Below are 21,442 nucleotides of genomic sequence, written 5' to 3' on the forward strand. Positions count from 1 at the left end.
GAGGAAAACCAGTATTGCCACACCTTAAAAACCAAAAGTGAAGGATTTTTTTAGCGTTTCACAGCGTTTTCTTTGTTTGTACTTTCGAGTGATTCCTTTTTCTTTATTAACTATAAAAAAAAACTATAAAGAAGATTTTTCGAGCTAAAATTGAATATGTGAACACTTTTCTATATACATACATACATATAGGAATAATATGTGATTTATATTTAATAAACACAGATAAGTAAAATCGTGTGATAATATTATATTATACATATGATTGTAATATAACATTTTTATATATGTACATATTACAATTTTATACTATAATAAAATCATCAGCGAATACCCGGGGTGACCGAAGTACTCTCGCGTAGTAAACCTTTCTGCGTTGGGGGCCTTCGGCCGCGCTCTAAAAAAATAACCCTGGCCGAGCGAATACCAGGGGTGACTGAAGTACTTTCGCGTAGTACTCCTTTCTGCTTTGGCGGCCTTCGGCCGCGCTCTAAAAAAATAACCCTGGCCGAGCGAATACCCGGGGTGACTGAAGTACTTTCGCGTAGTACTCCTTTCTGCGTTGGCGGCCTTCGGTCGCGCTCTAAAAAAATAACCCTGGCCGAGCGAATACTCGGGGTGACTGAAGTACTTTCGCGTAGTACTCCTTTCTGCGTTGGCGGCCTTCGGCCGCGCTCTAAAAAAATAACCCTGGCCGAGCGAATACCAGGGGTGACTGAAGTACTTTCGCGTAGTACTTCTTTCTGCGTTGGCGGCCTTCGGCCGCGCTCTAAAAACATAACCCTGGCCGAGCGAATACCCGGGGTGACTGAAGTACTTTCGCGTAGTACTCCTTTCTGCGTTGGCGGCCTTCGGCCGCGCTCTAAAAAAATAACCCTAGCCGAGCGAATACCAGGGGTGACTGAAGCACTTTCGCGTAGTACCCCTTTCTGCGTTGAAAATAAAAAAAATATATTGGCTTTTCGGTATAAAGTGGTTATAATTTATGGTTATCATGCACTCAAAATTTAAGTTTTCATTATAAAATGGTAAATTTTGGTTATTATATCTATCCGCGATTTCCATTTATTTTTGATGATACATTGGTTTGTATTTTAGTCGACGATATATATATTATTATATTTAAAATATGAGTTTTGGGTATGAAGTGGTTATATTTTTTGGTTATCATGCACACATATTGAAATAAAATTAGAGTTTTCGTACTGTACTGTCACTTTATTACGTAATATTATTATATAATATTATTTACACATATGTATATACATATAATATTAATACATGTACATATATAATATTACTTATTTGCTCAATAAATTTAAAAAAGAAAATATTCATATGCATGAATAGAGGAATTTTTGCGAAAAAGAGGAATTTCAGCGAATTGCCTTATCATCACATGGCAGCGCTACATTTCGTCGTAATTTTTGGTAAACAAATGAGGTTCACACAAGTGTAAAATGTGATTTTTAAAATAAAGATTTTTTAGGTAAAAAACGTGCTAAAAGAGTAAAATATAGGTTTATTTAAAAGATTATAGTGCAATTTAATTAATTTGATGTGAAAAATGAGAAAAAAGTGTGTTTAAAGTGGTGAAATAACTCCTTGAAATGGTCCAATTTTGCGAATTTTTGAACTTTAAGGCCGAATATCTCCTAAACTAAGCGTTTGCGGACCCTATAACCTTATATGTTTTTAATCCTCTTTCCAACGGTACCTTCAAATCGCGGCGCCAAAGAAATCGGAATTGTGCCGTCAGCGGCAACTATATACATATATATATTTTCGTGATCTGGAGAACGTCACCTTTCCAGTGATACCCATTTTATTCCCGAAATCCGGGGATGCTATTCTAAATCCCAGCCACACATGGTTTTTCTCTATGTTTCACTAAATTTTTTCACGTTTTTTACTCTATATTTAAATATACACTTTAAACATTGAAATAAGTTCACATTCTACTATATTTTTCCTAAATTTATTCATTTAAAAATCCCTTAGCACACTCATCGTTGAAAAGGTTAGATTGTTTACAATTATGAGGAAAACGAGTGTTGCCATATCTTAAACAGCAAATACACATGTAGGATTTTTAACGATTTTTTTTTTGTTTTTTCGCTTGATTCTTTTTTCTATGTTAATTAAACTAACCCTGGTCGAGCGAATACCCGAGGTGACTGAAGTACTTTCGCATAGTACTCTTTTCTGTGTTAAAAATGAAAAAAATATATTGAGTTTTCGTTATAAAGTGGTTATACATGCACTCATATTGAAACATAATTTAAGATTTAAAAAATGGTTATATTAAAAAACAAATCAGTTTGGAAGTGCGACAAGTGTCTTTGCGAGGTTAGTGTAATGATATCAGATGCCCAGCGAGATTCTAAGTTAGTTGACAGTGACGTCACAGACGATGAATCCCAATTCCCACGACAGCCGGTTCTACGCACCGGAATTGACTCGGATTTTATCCGACCAAGGGCTGTCCTTTCGGCGATCTAACCCCGTTTGGATCGGTAAGCATTAATCTATGTTTGTCGTCATTAGAGCAACGCCTTGCAGCAGGGTTGCTCCGTATCCTCCTGACTCGTGCTGGCATTGAGTCCAACCCGGGCCCGGAGGAATTTTTCTGCTGCGTCTGCGCTAAAAGGCTCCATCCAAACTCCACCTCGGTCAGGTGCAATACATGCAATGGATGGAGCCATCTTAAGACCTGCTCAGGCCTTAAGACCCACAGGGAGTGGACCACGCGTTACGTGGCCCCGTGTTGTCTGCGCAATACTGCGACACAAGCCTCCACGGCTGTGCAACCTGCACACTGTTCGCGCGCCGCGCCGCCACTCAATCAGAGTGGCCAACAAAGGACCTCTACGGTCAGGAGCTCAAACAGGCAACACAGCTCCCACTCTGACTTGTCCCCCCCCCAACCTTCATCCCGCTCCAATCCTCGTGCGAGAACCAATCAGCAACTCTTGGTTCCTCGCACAGTCTGCTCCGTGTGTCAGGCTGTCATACGTCGGAACGTCGCATCAGTTAAGTGCAATTCCTGCACCGGCTGGTGCCACTTCCCGACGTGTTCCGGCCTGCGCACCACACGTGAGTGGAGTGTCACCTACGTTGCCCCATGCTGCAGGAGTCTGCCCCCGCAACTCACAACAGTGGCGTCGCCAACCAACACCCCAGTGCGACAACCGCCCCCGCGGGTTCTGCAACTGCAACAAATACCACCAACACGTCACTCCCTCACCCCCAGGATCACCCACGGACACCCGCGACAAACCCGACTCCTTCAATTTAACTGCAACGGACTCCAGAGCAAGATCGAGGAGATAGTTGCACTTATGAATCGGGAACGTGTATCGATAGCTGCGGTCCAAGAAACCAAGCTAAACAGCCGCTCAGATCTTCTGAGTTGTGCAGGTTTCAACGTTTTACGTAAAGATCGCGAGCGAGATGGTGGTGGTGGCCTAGCCTTCATATTGCACAACACCGTGCAGTATCGTTTAATCGAAGAAGACATCGACCCCAGGGATACTACCCTAGAATGTCAGGGCATAGCTATCCGGTCAGGCGATGTCGAGCTCGAAATATTTAATATATACATCCCCCCAGTTACATGTTGCCCTACAGGATATCACCCGAATATAGGTGCGCTACTTCGTGGTGAAAACCGTATGGTACTAGGCGACTTTAACGCGCACCACGATCTTTGGCATTCCTGCCTGTCAAATGATCGTAGGGGGATGGAGCTGGCGGAACAGATTGACGATTCGACATTCTGCACAATGAATGACGAAGCCCCCACCAGAGTTATGGGCACCTGTAATAGCTCGCCGGATATTACCATTGCTAGCGGTGGCCTGATAAACAGCATAACCTGGCGACCTATGCTAACTCTTGCATCAGACCATCTGCCCATAATTATCTCGATCGAGAAGCCTCCCGATTTCGTTTCTGTGGACAACCGTACCTTCATTAACTTCAAAAAAGCTAATTGGGTCGGCTTCACAGAATTCACTGAGAGCACCTTCAACGCTCTACCCATTCCTACGGACGTATGCGTTGGCGAACGTCAATTCCGCAAGGTGATCGCAGCAGCTACTGCTCGCTTCATCCCGGCTGGAAGAATAGCGGAAATCCGCCCCAATTTCCCAGCCGAAGCAGCTGTCTTAGCTAATGAGCGCGACACCTTACGCCATGCCGATCCCGGGGATCCCCGAATAAGGGATCTCAATTTGGAGATTCGGCGAGTGGTAAATCAACATAAGCGGACGAAATGGATAGAGCACCTGAAGTCCTGTAGCCTCTCCACCGGTGTGAGTAAGCTTTGGGCTACTGTCAAAGCTTTGTCTAATCCGAAGAGACATGACGACCGAGTTGAAGTTCAATTCAATGGTCATGCCTCTTCGGACCCGAAGAAGTGCGCGAGCTATTTTAGCCGGCAGTTTACACTGCACCCTTCGGTAGACAAAGCTAAGAGATGTGTTAACCGGCGGCTGCGCAAAATGCCAAACAACTGCGCGCCACTTACTTTCACCGGCGAGGAGGTTCAGAGTGTCATCACAAAAGCTAAATCATCCAAATCCATTGGCCCTGATGGAATCAACATGCTAATGCTAAAGCATCTAGGCTCGGCGGGAGTAGGTTATCTCACCAGTGTCCTCAACTTGTCACTAACCACCCTTCAAATACCCGATGTGTGGAAAATCGGAAGGGTGGTGCCACTACTGAAACCTGGGAAACCCGCCAACAAAGGGGAATCTTATCGCCCGATAACTCTCCTCTCCCCAGTAGTGAAGACACTTGAGGCCCTGCTACTCCCGACTTTCACTCACCACCTGAGCCTAGCCAGCCACCAGCATGGATTCCGAAAAGTGCACAGCACCACCACAGCACTTAGCGTCATAAACACCCGGATAGTTCGTGGCCTCAACCAGAAGCCACCCTGTGAGAGAACGATCCTCGTAGCGTTGGACTTGTCAAAAGCCTTTGACACAGTCAACCACACAACGCTATTGCAGGACATAGAAAAAACAACGCTTCCTCCAGGGTTAAAGAGGTGGACCATGAACTACCTGAGTGGTCGCCAGTCATCCGTACTATTTCGAGGCGAAACATCTAAACTGAGAAGAATTAAACAGGGGGTTCCGCAGGGTGGTGTCCTCTCCCCACTACTGTTTAACTTCTATATCTCGAAACTCCCACAACCACCAGAGGGGGTCTCCATAACCTCGTACGCTGATGACTGCACGATATTGACGTCGGGCAATGGAATCGATGGCATGTGTTCGAAAGTGAACAGCTACCTCTCCGACCTTTCTCGTTTCCTCACTGCACGGAATCTCCAACTTTCCCCCACCAAATCCACAGCGACTATATTTACAAACTGGACGAAGGAGTATAGACTTGAGCTTGATATTGCAGTCGATGGCGTCAAAATTCCGACTGTCAATAACCCTAAAATTTTAGGCGTAACTTTTGATAGTCTATGCTCCTTCACTCCTCATACGACCGCGATTATTGCCAAAGTACAGAGCCGCAACAAGATCCTTAAGTCGCTAGCCGGCAGCACATGGGGAAAAGACAAAGAAACGTTGTTGGCAACTTACAAGGCAATCGGCCGGCCGGTCCTCAACTACGCAGCACCGATATGGTCGCCTGGATGCAGTGGCACGCAGATGAGGAAACTACAGACCTGCCAGAACACAGCACTCCGGACTACGACGGGATGTCTCTTGATGTCTCCCATCGAACACCTCCATAGTGAGACGCGCATGCTTCCTGTAAAGGAGCATAATGAACTTCTCTCCAGGCAGTTCCTGCTGGGGTGTTTCCGTAGGAATCACCCTTGCAGCCATCTGCTTGGAGCGGAGCCGCCTCCTAGGAGCATCAAGAGGTCATTCCTCGACTACGTCGACGACGTCGTACAGTACGCCGACCGAACTTCGGACGCTACAGACTTCAGACAGGTACTGACCGCCATTCACAGTGGAGCCATTAACACCTTCACCGACTCCCTTCCCGTGAATGGCGTTCTTGGAGTCAAAGCACCACCTATTGCAGATGAAGAGCTCCAGTTGCCGCGAGAAACGCGAGTGACCCTAGCGCAACTTCGTTCTGGGTATTGTAGCAGGTTAAACTCCTACTTATCCAGAATCGACCCCGACATATCCAATATATGTCCTGCATGCAACGAGTCTCCGCATGACACTGGCCACCTCTTTGCATGCCCCACAAACCCAACTCATCTAACACCTTCCTCCCTTTGGTCCGACCCCGTCGAAACAGCGCGTTTCCTGGGCCTACCGTTAGATGACCTCGACGACAACACAGATGACCCTTACCACCCTAACGGGGATTAGCATATCCGTTAAAACAACAACAACATGAATCCCTCGATAAATACGAAAATTTACTCGTTAAACTGTCAAACAAAATTGAATCGAAGTTCGATAAATTTAAGCAGTCGATTGAGGGTAACCTCTCAGATATAAGGAGCGAGATAAACAAACTAAATGAGGCTATGTCGAAAAAGTGCTCATATTTAGATAAACGAGTTGCGGAAATAGAAGAAAAATTAAGTTCATTCTCTTCACTTCCTCCAGAGGAGGTTATTACCGAAATCAATGAGCGTAAGAAGCGGGAAGCCAATGTGATCGCATTTAATATTACCGAATCCAAGGCGGTAGACGGTAAAGTACGGCTAGAAGAAGATAGAGCACGGTTAACATCAGTCATTCCTGAAGAGCTCCATGACAATATGAAATCGTTCAGGCTACGCAGGCTAGGACGTCCAACACCCGATCGGTCTAGGCCTTTGCTAATTGAGACACAGTCTGTCACTTATGCCAGAAGTATACTGAGATCCAAACCTGATCCTGACACACGAGTCTCCTTCAAGTCAGATCTCACTCCGGCTCAGCAGTCACATTTGCAATCACTGAGGGAAAAACTTAAATTGCTGAATGAAAGTGGCGTGAAAAACAAATCCATTAAATACGTGAATGGCACGCCTAAAATTGTTAACACTAACTTTCGCCAAGTCGTCGAGGAAAGGAAATCTAAAGCAGCTACAAATATTCTACCAGAATACGCGCGGTCTAAGGACAAAACTGAGCGAGTTCCTAACCTCATCAGCAATTAGTTCGCACGACGTAATATGCATCACAGAGTCATGGCTTTACTCGTCTATTCAAAATAACGAATTCATCGATAGCTCCTATATCACACTAAGGAAGGACAGAGATACTTCGACAGGATGCGAGAGAGGAGGTGGTGTCCTGATTGCTTTTAAACGAATAATTAAAGCTGAGCTTATATCCATGGAGAACAATAACCTAGAACAGATCTTCATAAGGATCAAAGGTGATAATGCTTGTATCATCATTGGGTGCGTATATATACCACCACAATCTAATTATGAGATATACTATGCCCATACTGAAACATTAATACATTTGAAAGAAAAATTTCCGGATTCAAGGATCATGATAGTGGGAGACTACAATTTGCCCAGCAGTACACCGAGCTTTGATTGCGAGAAGCTGCTGTACGATACCACTGCCCTTATTGAATGTCAACAATTTAATAACGTCTTAAATAAAAATAATAAACTGTTGGATTTATGTTTCAGTAATTTGGATCTCTCAATCAACGAAGCTCTTGCTTTCACGACTGTGGATAAATATCACCCGCCTCTGGAGATCTCCTTGGAGTTTCAGGCTAGCCTAATACCAAACTATCTTCCTTCTTATTCGTTTAAGAACGCCGACTATGTGAGCCTTAATGCTTTCTTTTTAAGAACTAACTGGATTGAGCTATACAAAATAAAAGAAGTGGATGATAAGGTTAGTTGGTTTTATAATAAAGTGCAAGAAGGTATTTCTCAGTTCGTCCCTGTATATTCGAGGAAATCAAGTAAATTTCCCTGCTGGTTCTCTAAAGAACTTATAAATAAAATTAAATTGAAGAAATCTGCACATATCAGATATAGGAGGAATAAAACTAAGTCGAACTATAGATGTTTTAGCCAACTCAGACTCGAATGCAAGAAATTAAGTGCAATATGCTACAAGTCATATATTAATAAAGTGGAAAATCTAGTCTCTTCAGACAAAAATGAATTCTGGAGGTTTGTCAAGAACAAAAGGGGTACCGACATGGGAGTCCCAGCTACCATGACATGGAATGACCTAACCGCTCATTCGGGTGCGGAGATTAGTAATATCTTCGCATCTTACTTCAAAGAAACCTATACATTGAGCCCAAGCGGAGTTGGTCATCATCAATCTGCTGACGTTGTAGGAAGTGTGGAGCTAAATGAATTTGATGCGAACTTCAATGAAGTTTTTAAGCAGCTGTTGGCCCTGGATCCAAAAAAAGGAGCAGGACCTGATGGTCTGCCTAATATATTTCTACGCAACTGTGCTGTCGGGCTCTGTGAACCTATCACGCATATATTCAGTAAGTCCTTTTATCACGGAACCTTCCCATCGGCGTGGAAATCATCGTTCATCAGTCCCATCCACAAAAACGGCCCAAGATCTGACGTCACTAATTATAGACCTGTGTGTATCCAATCTGCTTTAGCAAAACTGTTTGAGAAAATTGTCTTGCCTCAGTTGATATCATCATTTAGAAATATCATTTCTCCTAAGCAGCACGGATTTGTTGGTGGCAGATCCACTACAACAAACTTATATATATACGTCAACTACATCTTGAAGGCCATGGACAGTGGTATTCCAGTTCATTCAATATATACGGACTTTAGCAAGGCATTCGACAAAGTGGACCATGAGACTCTTATGGCAAAGCTAAAAAATTATGGAGTGAATTGCAATGCACTACGTTGGATCAGATCGTACCAACAGAAGGTTGCAAGTAAGAATCGATGGACACATTTCAGATGAGTATGATGTCACATCTGGTGTTCCCCAGGGATCCCACCTTGGACCCATACTCTTCAACATATTTGTGAACGATATTGGGAGAAGTCTGCAGTCTGAATACTTATTATACGCTGACGATTTAAAAATTTTTCGTAGAATTTCCACCGCTTCTGATATTCACATCTTACAAAATGATATAGATAAGTTGTATAACTGGTGTAAGTTAAATAAACTTGTTTTGAATGTGGAAAAATGCGCAGTGATGTCCTTCACCCGTGCGCATACGCAGGCACCTTTAACCTACACGTTGAACGACCAAAGACTCACGGAAGTTGAAGACATCAGAGACCTGGGTATAACTATTGACAGAAGACTAAATTTCAAGAAACACATCGATAGAATTACTTCGCAGGCATACAAAGTATTAGGGTTGATTAATCGGATGTGTAGGGAATTTGAGAACAATTGCTCGTTAACCTGCCTATTCTCAGCATTGGTGCTACCTATTCTAGAATATGGAACAGTGATTTGGTCCCCATTCACAGACTCAATGATCAACAGAGTAGAGAGAATCCAGCACAAGTTCTGCAAAGCGCTGCTATTTCATAACAGCCACAGAAACGATATCAATTCAACAGAAGACGTCCGAAAAATCCTGAAAATAAATGACCTGAAATCTCGAAGGCAGGTAGCAGACCTCATCTTCTTATTCAAAATCCTCAATGGATTAATTGATGCCCCAGAAATCCTCGCAGACTTTGAAATCGTACCAAATAAGCTTAGCCTTAGACAGATGAGGATCCTGAAAACTTGCAGATCGAACAAAAACTATGTAATCAATGGCCCAAAGGAAAGAATCTGCAGACTGGTAAACTCTCTGCACGGTGACATCGACTTCTTCAGCGGATCTCTACAGAACCTCAGAATGATCGTTAAAAAAGCTTTATTAAAATACTAGCATACGAACTAGGTTACGTGTTTAAATTCTAATTTTATATGTTTAAGCCTGTTGTCTTATTTATAATTATAATTGTTATTAGTTGTATAGTGCCGATTGGCGTTAAATAAATGAAATGAAATGAAATTTTGGTCATATCTGCCAGCAATTTCCATTTATTTTTGATAATATGTTGTTTTGTATTTCTTCTTCTTCTTCTTCACTGGCGTAGACACCGCTTACGCGATTATAGCCGAGTCAACAACAGCGCGCCAATCGTTTCTTCTCTTCGCTACGTGGCGCCAATTGGATATTCCAAGCGAGGCCAGGTCCTTCTCCACTTGGTCCTTCCACCGGAGTGGAGGTCTTCCTCTTCCTCTGCTTCCCGCGGCGGGTACTGCGTCGAATACTTTCAGAGCTGGAGCTCATCCATCCGGACAACATGACCTAGCCAGCGTAGCCGCTGTCTTTTAATTCGCTGAACTATGTCGATGTCGTCGTATATCTCGTACAGCTCATCGTTCCATCGGATGCGGTATTCGCCGTGGCCAACGCGCAAAGGACCATAAATCTTCCGCAGAACTTTTCTCTCGAAAACTCGCAACGTCGACTCATCGGTTGTTGTCATCGTCCAAGCCTCTGCACCATATAGCAGGACGGGAATTATGAGCGACTTATAGAGTTTGGTTTTTGTTCGTCGAGAGAGGACTTTACTTTTCAATTGCCTACTCAGTCCGAAGTAGCACCTGTTGGCAAGAGTAATCCTGCGTTGGATTTCTAGGCTGACATTGTTGGTGGTGTTAATGCTGGTTCCTAAATAAACGAAATTATATACAACTTCAAAGTTATGACTGTCAACAGTGACGTGAGTGCCAAGTCGCAAGTGCGACGACTGTTTGTTTGATGACAGGAGATATTTCGTCTTGCCCTCGTTCACTGCCAGACCCATTTGCGTTGCTTCCTTGTTCAGTCTGGAGAAAGCAGAACTAACGGCGCGGGTGTTGAGACCGATGATATCAATATCATCGGCATACGCCAGCAGCTGTACACTCTTATAAAAGATTGTACCTGCTCGGTTCAGTTCTGCAGCTCGAACTATTTTCTCCAGCAGCAGATTGAAAAAGTCGCACAATAGGGAGTCGCCTTGTCTGAAACCTCGTTTGGTATCGAACGGCTCGGAGAGGTCCTTCCCGATCCTGACGGAGCTTTTCGTGTTGCTCAACGTCAGTTTACACAGCCGTATTAGTTTTGCGGGGATACCAAATTCAGACATCGCGGCATAAAGGCAGCTCCTTTTCGTGCTGTCGAAAGCAGCTTTGAAATCGACGAATAGGTGGTGAGTGTCGATTCTCCTTTCACGGGTCTTTTCCAAGATTTGGCGCATGGTGAATACCTGGTCGGTTGTTGATTTACCAGGTCTGAAGCCACACTGATAATGTCCAATCAGCTTGTTGACGGTGGGCTTTAATCTTTCACACAATACGCTCGACAGAACCGTATATGCGATGTTGAGGAGGCTAATCCCACGGTATTTGGCGCAGATTGTGGGGTCTCCTTTTTTATGGATTGGGCATAGCACACTTAAATTCCAATCGTTGGGCATATTTTCGTCCGACCATATTTTGCAAAGAAGCTGATGCATGCTCCTTATCAGTTCTTCGCCGCCGTGTTTGAATAGCTCGGCCGGCAATCCGTCGGCCCCTGCCGCTTTGTTGTTCTTCAGGCGGGCAACTGCTATTCGAACTTCGTCATGGCCGGGCAATGGAACGTCTGCTCCATCGTCATCGATTGGGGAATCGGGTTCGCCTTCTCCTGGTGCTATGTGTTCACTGCCATTCAGCAGGCTGGAGAAGTGTTCCCTCCATAATCTAAGTATGCTCTGGGCATCGGTGGCTAGATCACCTTTGCGGGTTCTACAGGAGTATGCTCCGGTCTTGAAACCTTCTGTAAGTCGCCGCATTTTTTCGTAGAATTTTCGAGCATTACCCCTGTCGGCCAGCTTATCAAGCTGTTCGTACTCACGCATTTCGGCCTCTTTCTTCTTCTGTCTGCAAATGCGTCTCGCTTCCCTCTTCAACTCTCGGTATCTATCCCATCCCGCACGTGTTGTGGTCGATCGTAACGTTGCGAGGTAGGCAGCCTGTTTTCTCTCCGCTGCGACACGGCACTCCTCGTCGTACCAGCTGTTCTTTTGCACTTTCCGAAAACCAATGGTTTCGGTTGCAGCTGTACGTAAGGAGTTTGAAATGCCGTCCCACAGTTCCCTTATACCGAGTTGTTGACGAGTGCTCTCAGAGAGCAGGAGTGCAAGCCGAGTAGAAAATCGTTCGGCTGTCTGTTGTGATTGCAGCTTCTCGACGTCGAACCTTCCTTGTGTTTGTTGGCGTGCGTTTTTTGCTGCACAGAGGCGGGTGCGAATCTTGGCTGCAACAAGATAGTGGTCCGAGTCGACGTTAGGACCTCGGAGCGCACGCACATCTAAAACACTGGAGACGTGTCTTCCGTCTATCACAACATGATCGATCTGGTTGGTGGTTTTTCGATCCGGAGACAGCCAGGTAGCTTGATGTATCTTCTTATGCTGGAATCTAGTACGACAGATAACCATATTTCGGGCCCCGGCGAAGTCGATCAGCCTCAACCCATTTGGGGATGTTTCCTCGTGGAGGCTGAATTTACCGACCGTAGTGCCAAAGATACCTTCTTTGCCCACCCTGGCGTTGAAGTCGCCAAGCACGATTTTGACATCGTGGCGGGGGCATCTCTCATAAGTGCGCTCCAAGCACTCATAAAAGGCATCTTTGGTCACATCGTCCTTCTCTTCCGTCGGGGCGTGGGCGCAAATAAGCGATATGTTGAAGAACCTCGCTTTGATGCGGATTGTGGCTAGACGTTCATTCTCCGGAGTGAATGATAGTACTCGGCGACGGAGTCTCTCTCCCACCACGAATCCAACACCAAACTTGCGCTCCTTTATATGGCCACTGTAGTAAATGCTACAAGGACCTACTCGTAACTGTCCTTGTCCCGTCCATCGCATTTCTTGGACGGCGGTGATGTCAGCCTTTATCTTTACGAGGACATCTACCAGCTGGGCAGCGGCACCTTCCCGATTAAGGGACCGGACATTCCAGGTGCATGCCCTCAAATCATAGTCCTTATTTCGTTTGCCATGGTCGTCATCAAAAGGGGGGTCTCTCATCCGAGGCTGTGTTTGCTTTTTCCTTGGGGGTGTTTTTTTACGTGGCGGGTCCATGGTCACGCAAATAACACGCTTAGTCGTAGAAGCAATAAGCGCAAATAATTGACGAAGATCTTTAAAAGAGTAAAAAGTGCTTATAATATGATTGCTTGTTTATTCATTTATATATTTAAGTAAAAAAAACCGGGGAAACTTTAGTATACCATCCCACGATTTCAGGGTTAAAAGTGGTATGGTTGGATAGGGCTGATGCTCCAGATTAAGAAAATATATAATTCTTGCTACCGCAAACTTATAGTTTTCGAGATATTTGCATTTAAAGTTGAAAATTTTGCAAATTTTATCTTGTAATTTCTCGATTGCTAGTAATTATTTAATTCATCTTATGCACTTTTTATGCACTTACACTTCACTACATTGTTGCTAGATATTTTTTTCAGTAATTATTTAGTTATTTGCTTAAAATAAGCATTTTATATTTTACACAATATTCATTCCATGCACAATAACAAAAGTATTCCTTGTTGACAAATAATAAGTGTTGCCATAATTACACATTTATCAAACGAATAAAAATGATTATAAAAACTCAAACGCAGGAGAAAAATACCATCTGAAATAAATTTTCCATTTTAATAAAAAAGTTTTAAGGCTTATATGTATATTTAATTGCATCAAATAATTTTGCAAAAGGATCGTGCTGATTATTTGCAATATTTTTTCTCCAAATATATTCAAAAATTAAATTGGAAAAATCTTCGCTTTATTGTAATTGTCCTTAATAAAAGAACGTTTAATTACGCGCCACTGGGACTCGATGCGTTGAGTATGCGTCCCGTCCTCGGCAACGAATGGATTATCGGGGTCGCTGTGATTAACGCGTCGGTGCTTGTACTCGTGACTCGCCAGACAGTCGTATGCCCTCCAGCAATCAGTACATATAATACTGCCTTTTGCCACGTGCTTCTCTATCAAAGGTATGAGCACCTCAGCAGACCTGACATTGCCGGGACATACCTCCAGCCTAAGGTCGTCACTCCCATCCTCAACCATCCGAAGAACCCAGCGGCCCTCGACTCTCCGCCCTAACATAAGAAAAGATATATTAATTACGTAAAAAAAATTATATTTTTATTATTACCTTTGTTGTATTTTCTCTTCCCCCATTTGCTTTCGTCTATTTCAACAGTTTTACCAGGGCCACCAATTTTACCTACCGCTACCTGATGGTCAACTAATTATACCAGTCACATATTGTAGCGCTAGATAAAACTGGTTCCCTGATAAAACTGTTTTTCCTCACTTCCGCATGTGACCAATGAGATGCATACGCATACATTATATAAAATACCTGCGGAAGTGGGATTTTGACGTTGTCGAACCAGGTATCGCTCGACCTTGCCAGCGCACTTCGGTTCCGACAACCCCCTTTCCGGCATCGGAACACCCCAACCATGCTACTTTTGTTTAACGACAGCGTACGGCAAATTTTAGCTTTTAAAATCAAAGCTTGTTCTTCGGCAAAGGAAATACATTTCTCTTTTGAATCAAATGTTTGGAATATTTTTCCAATATTCCACATTGACTTCACTTCCGCCGCTTTAAGCACATTGGTTCGCTTTATGACACCTCGGCTGTTTGACGCTCCGACACAATCTATTTAAATACCTTAAGTTATATTTTTATCAATTTAAAACTTATATTATATATTTAATTAAATAAATAAATAAAATAATAATATATGTATTTATATATACTTTAAATTTTTATTGTATATTGTAATTAAAATACCCCTTAACTTTGCCTGCATCCAATCGCGGAATTCAAATGAAATAAATATGAAACTTATTTTAAAACGGGAAAAAAGGAACGGTACCTTGTTTAGTTGTAATAATAGCCGTTATAGAAAACGTAGTTTAAAGAGGGTGATATACCCTATTTAACATAACTTTTAGATTACCTTTGTACATTAGCAGCCTTCGGCCACGCTTAAAAACCCCTGGCCTTTCCAACACCAGGGTAAACATTAGTCCATTCGCGTCCCACTTCTTCTGCGCTTCAAAAAAAAAAAAATAACCCTGTCCGATCCAACACGGGGGAGTATCAAAAATCTTGATATATCAAGAAAAGGGGCAATGATTTATGTATTTGGGGTATAGTCCTATTTTTTATTAATTTTTATTCGTTTGATAAATGTGTAATGATGGCAACACTTATTAACTTTCAACACGGAATACTTTTGTTATTGTGCATGAAATGAAAATTGTGTAAAATATAAAATGCTTATTTTAAGCAAATAACTAAATAATTACTGCAAAAAAAATATGTAGAAACAATGAAGTGAAGTGTAAGTGCATAAAAAGTGCAATACCGATATCTAGCACTACAATTTCCATTTGTTTTATAATGTCACTTATTCTACACAGCTTATTTTCGACTCATAAATGCAAATATCTCGAAAACTAAGTTTACGGCGGCAACAATTATATATTTTCTTAATCTGGAGCATCAGCTCTACCCAACCATACCACTTTTAACCCTGAAATCGTGGGATGGTATACTAAAGCCGACCCAAAACCTGAATAGCAATTCACAAATAATTAGTATTATTTGAGAAACTTGAACTTCCTCTAAAATGCCTTGGTCCCCCAAATAGTACACTTTACCAAACCTACAAAAATCATGTGAAATTAATGAAATTTAATCAATGATTTGGTGCCATAATATGGTTATGTTTCTAATACTTAGTTCTATATTCCAGATTTTCAATTATAGCATCACATCCGCATACCTTGGTGTTGTTGTAGCGGCAGAATTCTGCCAAGTGGACAGTCCTTGGCCGGATAAAAATCCGGGTCCGTTCCGGTTACGTAGATCCGACTGTTGTGGGAACGGATCCGCATACCGTATTTTCTACCAGCTTCTCGCATCTCTTCATTGGGATGGAGTACCAAGCTTCCTTACGGGGCATCTCGACAGGATAAAATCTATGTCGTACTAACTGTATTGCCGTGCCTATTGCCTGTGGAGACTCCATATTTGTTATTGCTTACAATATATGCAATACTAATTAGTTTGCCATATATTGTAAGCAATAAGCTGTCACTTCAGCAATTTGACAGCGCAGTTTTCATTTCCATGAAAATTTCGAAGAGGCAACATATCCCATTTGCCGACGACATTTTCATTTCGGTAATATGAAATTTAGGAGAGCGAGTATTAAGACGGTTGTGTTATATTATAAAAATAAAATACAATTCAAAAATAACATTTTTGCAAAAAATTAATATTTAGTTCAATATTGTCAATTTACAGTAAAATTATGCAAATTGGGTTGGGAATGAGAGAAGTCTTAAATTTGATAAACTTATATAAGCATAAATCGAAATATCATTGCTCATATTAAATTTATTATTTTAATTGGTATATAAAATTGATGCCACAATTATTATATAGTAGTCCAAAAATATAAATTCTTATTTTTCCCAGAAATACTTTTGTAAAAAAAGGATCTTTCTCCTTTTCTTATTATCTTATTTTTCCCAGAAATACATTTTGTAAAAAAAAGGATCGTAATGCTTTTTTTATTTTTCTCTTAAAAGATTTCAAAAGTTCAAGAGCTTAAAACATGCGCTACATCAGCTACCTACCCGACGGCATTTCACAGTGTGATAAAATAAATTTTTCGAGAGCTCAAAGCATTCGCTACATCAGCTCGAACCTACCTACCCTACGCCTTTGCGTAAATGATGTTATGATAACAAATGCCCATATACAGATTTGGCAATGGCAATAGCAATAGATTTGTCAGTGTGACATAAATTTTATCCTGTGTTGTTTTAGCGGTTAGCTAATCCCCGTTAGGATGGTAAGGGTTGTTTGTGTTGTCGTCGAGGTCATCTAACGGTAGGCCCAAGAAACGTGCTGTTTCGACGGGGTCGGACCAAAGGGAAGAGGGTGTTAGATGGGTAGGGTTTGTGGGGCATGCAAAGAGGTGGCCAGTGTCATGCGGAGACTCGTTGCATGCAGGACATACATTGGGTATGTCGGGGTCGATTCTGGATAAGTAGGAGTTTAACCTGCTACAGTATCCAGAACGAAGTTGCGCTAGGGTCACTCGCGTTTCTCGCGGCAACTGGAGCTCTTCGTCTGCAATAGGTGGTGGTTTGACTCCAAGAACGCCATTCACGGGAAGGGAGTCGGTGAAGGTGTTGATGGCTCCACTGTGAATGGCGGTTAGTGCCTGTCGAAAGTTAGTTGCGTCCGAAGTCTGGTCGGCGTACTGTTCAATGTCGTCGACATAGTCGCGGAATGACCTCTTGATGCTCCTGGGAGGCGGTTCCGCTCCAAGCAGATGGCTGCAGGGGTGATTCCTACGGAAACAACCAAGCAGGAACTGCCTGGAGAGGAGTTGATTATGCTCCTTTACAGGAAGCATGCGCGTCTCATTATGGAGGTGTTCAACGGAAGACATCAAGAGGCATCCCGTCGTGGTCCGGAGTGCTGTATTTTGGCAGGTCTGAAGTTTCCTTATCTGCGTACCACTGCATCCAGGCGACCATATCGGTGCTGCGTAGTTGAGGACCGGCCGGCCGATTGCCTTGTATGTTGCCAACAACGTTTCTTTGTCTTTTCCCCATGTGCTGCCGGCTAGCGATGTGAGGATTTTGTTGCGGCTCTGTACCTTGGCGATAATCGCGGTCGTATGGGGAGAGAAGGAGCATAGACTATTGAAGGTTACGCCTAAAATCTTAGGGTTATTGACAGTCGGAATTTTGACGCCATCGACTGCAATATTAAGTTCAAGGCTATACTCCTTCGTCCAGTTTGTGAATATAGTCGCTGTGGATTTGGTGGGTGAAAGTTGGAGGTTTCGTTCAGTGAGGAAACGAGAAAGGTCGGAGAGCTAGCTGTTTACTTTCGAACACATGCCATCGATTCCATTGCCCGACGTCAATATCGTGCAGTCATCTGCGTACGAGGTTATGGAGACCCCCTCTGGTGGTTGAGGGAGTTTCGAGATATAGAAATTAAACAGTAGCGGGGAGAGGACACCACCCTGCGGAACCCCCTGTTTAATTCTTCTAAGTTTAGATGTTTCACCTCGAAATAGTACGGATGACTGACGACCGTTCAGATAGTTCATGGTCCACCTCTTAAGCCCTGGAGGGAGAGTGTTTTTTTCAATGTCCTGCAGTAGCGTTGTGTGGTTGACCGTGTCAAAAGCTTTTGACAGGTCCAACGCTACGAGGATCGTTCTTTCGCAGGGTGGTTTCTGGTTGAGGCCACGAACTATCTGGGCGTTTATGACGCTAAGTGCTGTGGTGGTGCTGTGCACTTTGCGGAAACCATGCTGGTGGCTGGCTAGGCTCAGGTGGTGAGTGAAGGTCGGGAGTAACAAGGCCTCTAGTGTCTTCACTACTGGGGAGAGGAGAGTTATCGGTCGATAAGATTCCCCTTTGTTGGCGGGTTTCCCAGGTTTCAGTAGTGGGTCCACTCTTCCGACTTTCCACACATCGGGTATTTGAAGAGTGGTGAGCGACAGGTTGAGGACCTTGGTGAGATATTTTACTCGAGCCTAGATGCTTTAACATTAGCATGTTGATTCCGTCTGGGCCGATGGATCTGGAGGATTTTGCCTTGTTGATGACACCCTGAACCTCCCCATTTGGCATTTTGCGCAGCCGTCGGTTAACACATCTCTTGGCCTTGTCTACCGAAGGGTGCAGTGTAAACTGCCGGCTAAAGTAGCTCGCGCACTTCTTCGGGTCCGAAGAGGCATGACCATTGAATTGAACTTCAACTCGGTCGTCATGTCTCTTCGAATTAGACAAAGCTTTGACAGTAGCCCAAAGCTTACTCACACCGGTGGAGAGGTTGCAGGACTTCAGGTGCTCTATCCATTTCGTCCGCTTATGTTGATTTACCATTAGCCGAATCTCCAAATTGAGATCCCTTATTCGGGGATCCCCGGGATCGGCATGGCGTAAGGTGTCGCGCTCATTAGCTAGAACTGCTGCTTCGGCTGGGAAATTGGGGCGGATTTCCGCTATTCTTCCAGCCGGGATGAAGCGAGCGGTAGCTGCTGCGATCACCTTGCGGAATTGACGCTCGCCAACGCATACGTCCGTAGGAATGGGTAGTGCGTTGAAGGTGCTCTCGGTAAATTCTGTGAAGCCGACCCAATTAGCTTTTTTAAAGTTAATGAAGGTGCGGTTGTCCACAGAAACGAAATCAGGAGGCTTCTCGATCGAGATAATTATGGGCAGATGGTCTGATGCGAAGGTTAGCATAGGTCGCCAGGTTATGCTATTTATCAGACCACCGCTAGCAATGGTAATATCTGGCGAGCTATTACAGGTGCCCGTAACTCTGGTGATCTGGTCTACGATCATTTGACAGGCAGGAATGCCAAAGATCGTGGTGCGCGTTAAAGTCGCCTAGTACCATACGGTTTTCACCACGAAGTAGCGCAACTATATTCGGGTGATATCCTGTAGGGCAACATGTAACTGGGGGGATGTATATATTAAATATTTCGAGCTCGACATCGCCTGACCGGATAGCTATGCCCTGACATTCTAGGGTAGTATCCCTGGGGTCGATGTCTTCTTCGATTAAACGATACTGCACGATGTTGTGCAATATGAAGGCTAGGCCACCACCACTATCTCGCTCGCGATCTTTACGTATAACGTTGAAACCTGCACAACTCAGAAGATCTGAGCGGCTGTTTAACGTGGTTTCTTGGACCACAGCTATCGATACACGTTCCCGATTCATAAGTGCAACTATCTCCTCGATCTTGCTCTGGAGTCCGTTGCAGTTAAATTGAAGTAGTCGGGTTTGTCGCGGGTGTCCGTGGGTGATCCTGGGGGTGAGGGAGTGACGTGTTGGTGGTGTTTGTTGCAGCTGCAGAACCCGCAGGGGCGGTTGTCGCACTGGGGTGTTGGATGGCGACGCCACTGTCGTGAGTTGCGGGGGCAGACTCCTGCAGCATGGGGCAACGGATTCACTCCACTCACGTGTGGTGCGCAGGCCGGAACACGTCGGGAAGTGACACCAGCCAGCGCAGGAATTGCACTTGACTGATGTGACATTCCGACGTATGACGGTCTGATACACGGAACAGACTGTGCGAGGAACCAAGAGTTGCTGATTGGTTCTCGCACGAGGATTGGAGCGGGATGAAGGTTGGGGGGGGGGACAAGTCAGAGTGGGAGCTATGTTGCCTGATTGAGCTCCTGACCGTTGAGGTCCTCAGTTGGCCACTCTGGTTGAGTGGCGGCGCGGCGCGCGAACTATGTGCAGATTGCACAGCCGTAGAGGCTTGTATAGCAGTATTGCGCAGGCAACATGGGGCCACGTAACGCGTGGTCCACTCCCTGTGGGTCTTAAGGCCTGAACAGGTCTTAAGATGGCTCCATCCATTGCATGTGTTACACCTGACCGAGGTGGAGTTTGGATGGAGCCTTTTTGCGCAGACGCAGCAGAAAAATTCCTCCGGGCCCGGGTTGGACTCAATGCCAGCACGAGTCAGGAGGATACGGAGCAACCCTGCTGCAAGGCGTTGCTCCAATGACGACAAACACAAATTAATACTCACCGATCCAAACGGGGTTAGATCGCCGAAACAACAGCCCTTGGTCGGATAAAATCCGAGTCAATTCCGGTGCGTAGAACCGGCTGTCTTGGAATTTATCCTGTCGAGATGCCCCGTTAATAAATCCCATAAATCCTCAAAATTTGTAAAACTTTTAGCAGCAATTTTAAAGTTAACATGGTTCCATAAGTTTTCCATTGGACTAAGGTCAGGGCTTAACGCTGGATAATTCAAAACATTTATTTTATCTTTCTACCAATCCTTTGTGATTTTCGCTGTTGTGCTCGTGTATAAAACTACAGCGAATTTCCTTAATATGTCTAAATATTGATATTTCCCCCTAAATGGGAATAATTGGGGCCCACGCCGTGCCAGGAAAAGGCGTCCCATATCATATTTCCGCCTGTGTATTTTATCGCATTTTTTGTGTACAAGGGATTCAATTTTTTTCCAAAAATTAGTTCTTTGTCACTATATGTTTTCGCGAAACGAAACGAAGATTTTGCATGCGCCGCTTTGACAGAAGTAGTTCTTTTCGACTCGGCCAGCCAAAAAGTTGTACCTCATTTAAAAGTCTTCCAATAGTCTTCCGCGATATATTTAATCCATATTCTTCTTTGATTTCCTGCATTTCTTGTCATGAAGGCAATATTACGATTCTTTCGGCGCAGGGATTTGATGAAACGGATGGATAGAGGAGGTCCTCAAGATTAAAAAAATGTATACACATATACCGTCCTCAGACTCATAGTTTTCGAGATATTTCACTTTAAAGTTCAAAAATTTGTAAAAACAATGCTCGTTATTTC

General features: G+C 43.8%; 3 protein-coding genes across 7 annotated transcripts in view; 1 reads left to right on the forward strand and 2 right to left on the reverse strand.

Annotated features, from left to right (window-relative positions):
* The window catches only part of LOC125779314 (uncharacterized), a 280,552-nt gene that overhangs the window by 116,482 nt on the left and 142,628 nt on the right, over window positions 1–21,442 (reverse strand). The window lies entirely within an intron of this gene.
* The window catches only part of LOC105226690 (hypothetical protein), a 63,403-nt gene that overhangs the window by 3,488 nt on the left and 38,473 nt on the right, over window positions 1–21,442 (forward strand). The gene's annotated exons all lie outside the window — the stretch shown is intronic.
* Window positions 13,772–14,369, reverse strand: LOC125779692 (uncharacterized). Its single transcript, XM_049460966.1, has 3 exons — window positions 14,334–14,369; window positions 14,172–14,253; window positions 13,772–14,115 (listed from the first exon to the last, which is right to left on the reverse strand). Exons 1-3 carry the CDS (start codon window positions 14,367–14,369, stop codon window positions 13,772–13,774), a joined length of 462 nt encoding a protein of 153 aa, XP_049316923.1.

Source organism: Bactrocera dorsalis, chromosome 6, assembly GCF_023373825.1.
Source record: "Bactrocera dorsalis isolate Fly_Bdor chromosome 6, ASM2337382v1, whole genome shotgun sequence".
NCBI classification, from domain to species: domain Eukaryota; kingdom Metazoa; phylum Arthropoda; class Insecta; order Diptera; family Tephritidae; genus Bactrocera; species Bactrocera dorsalis.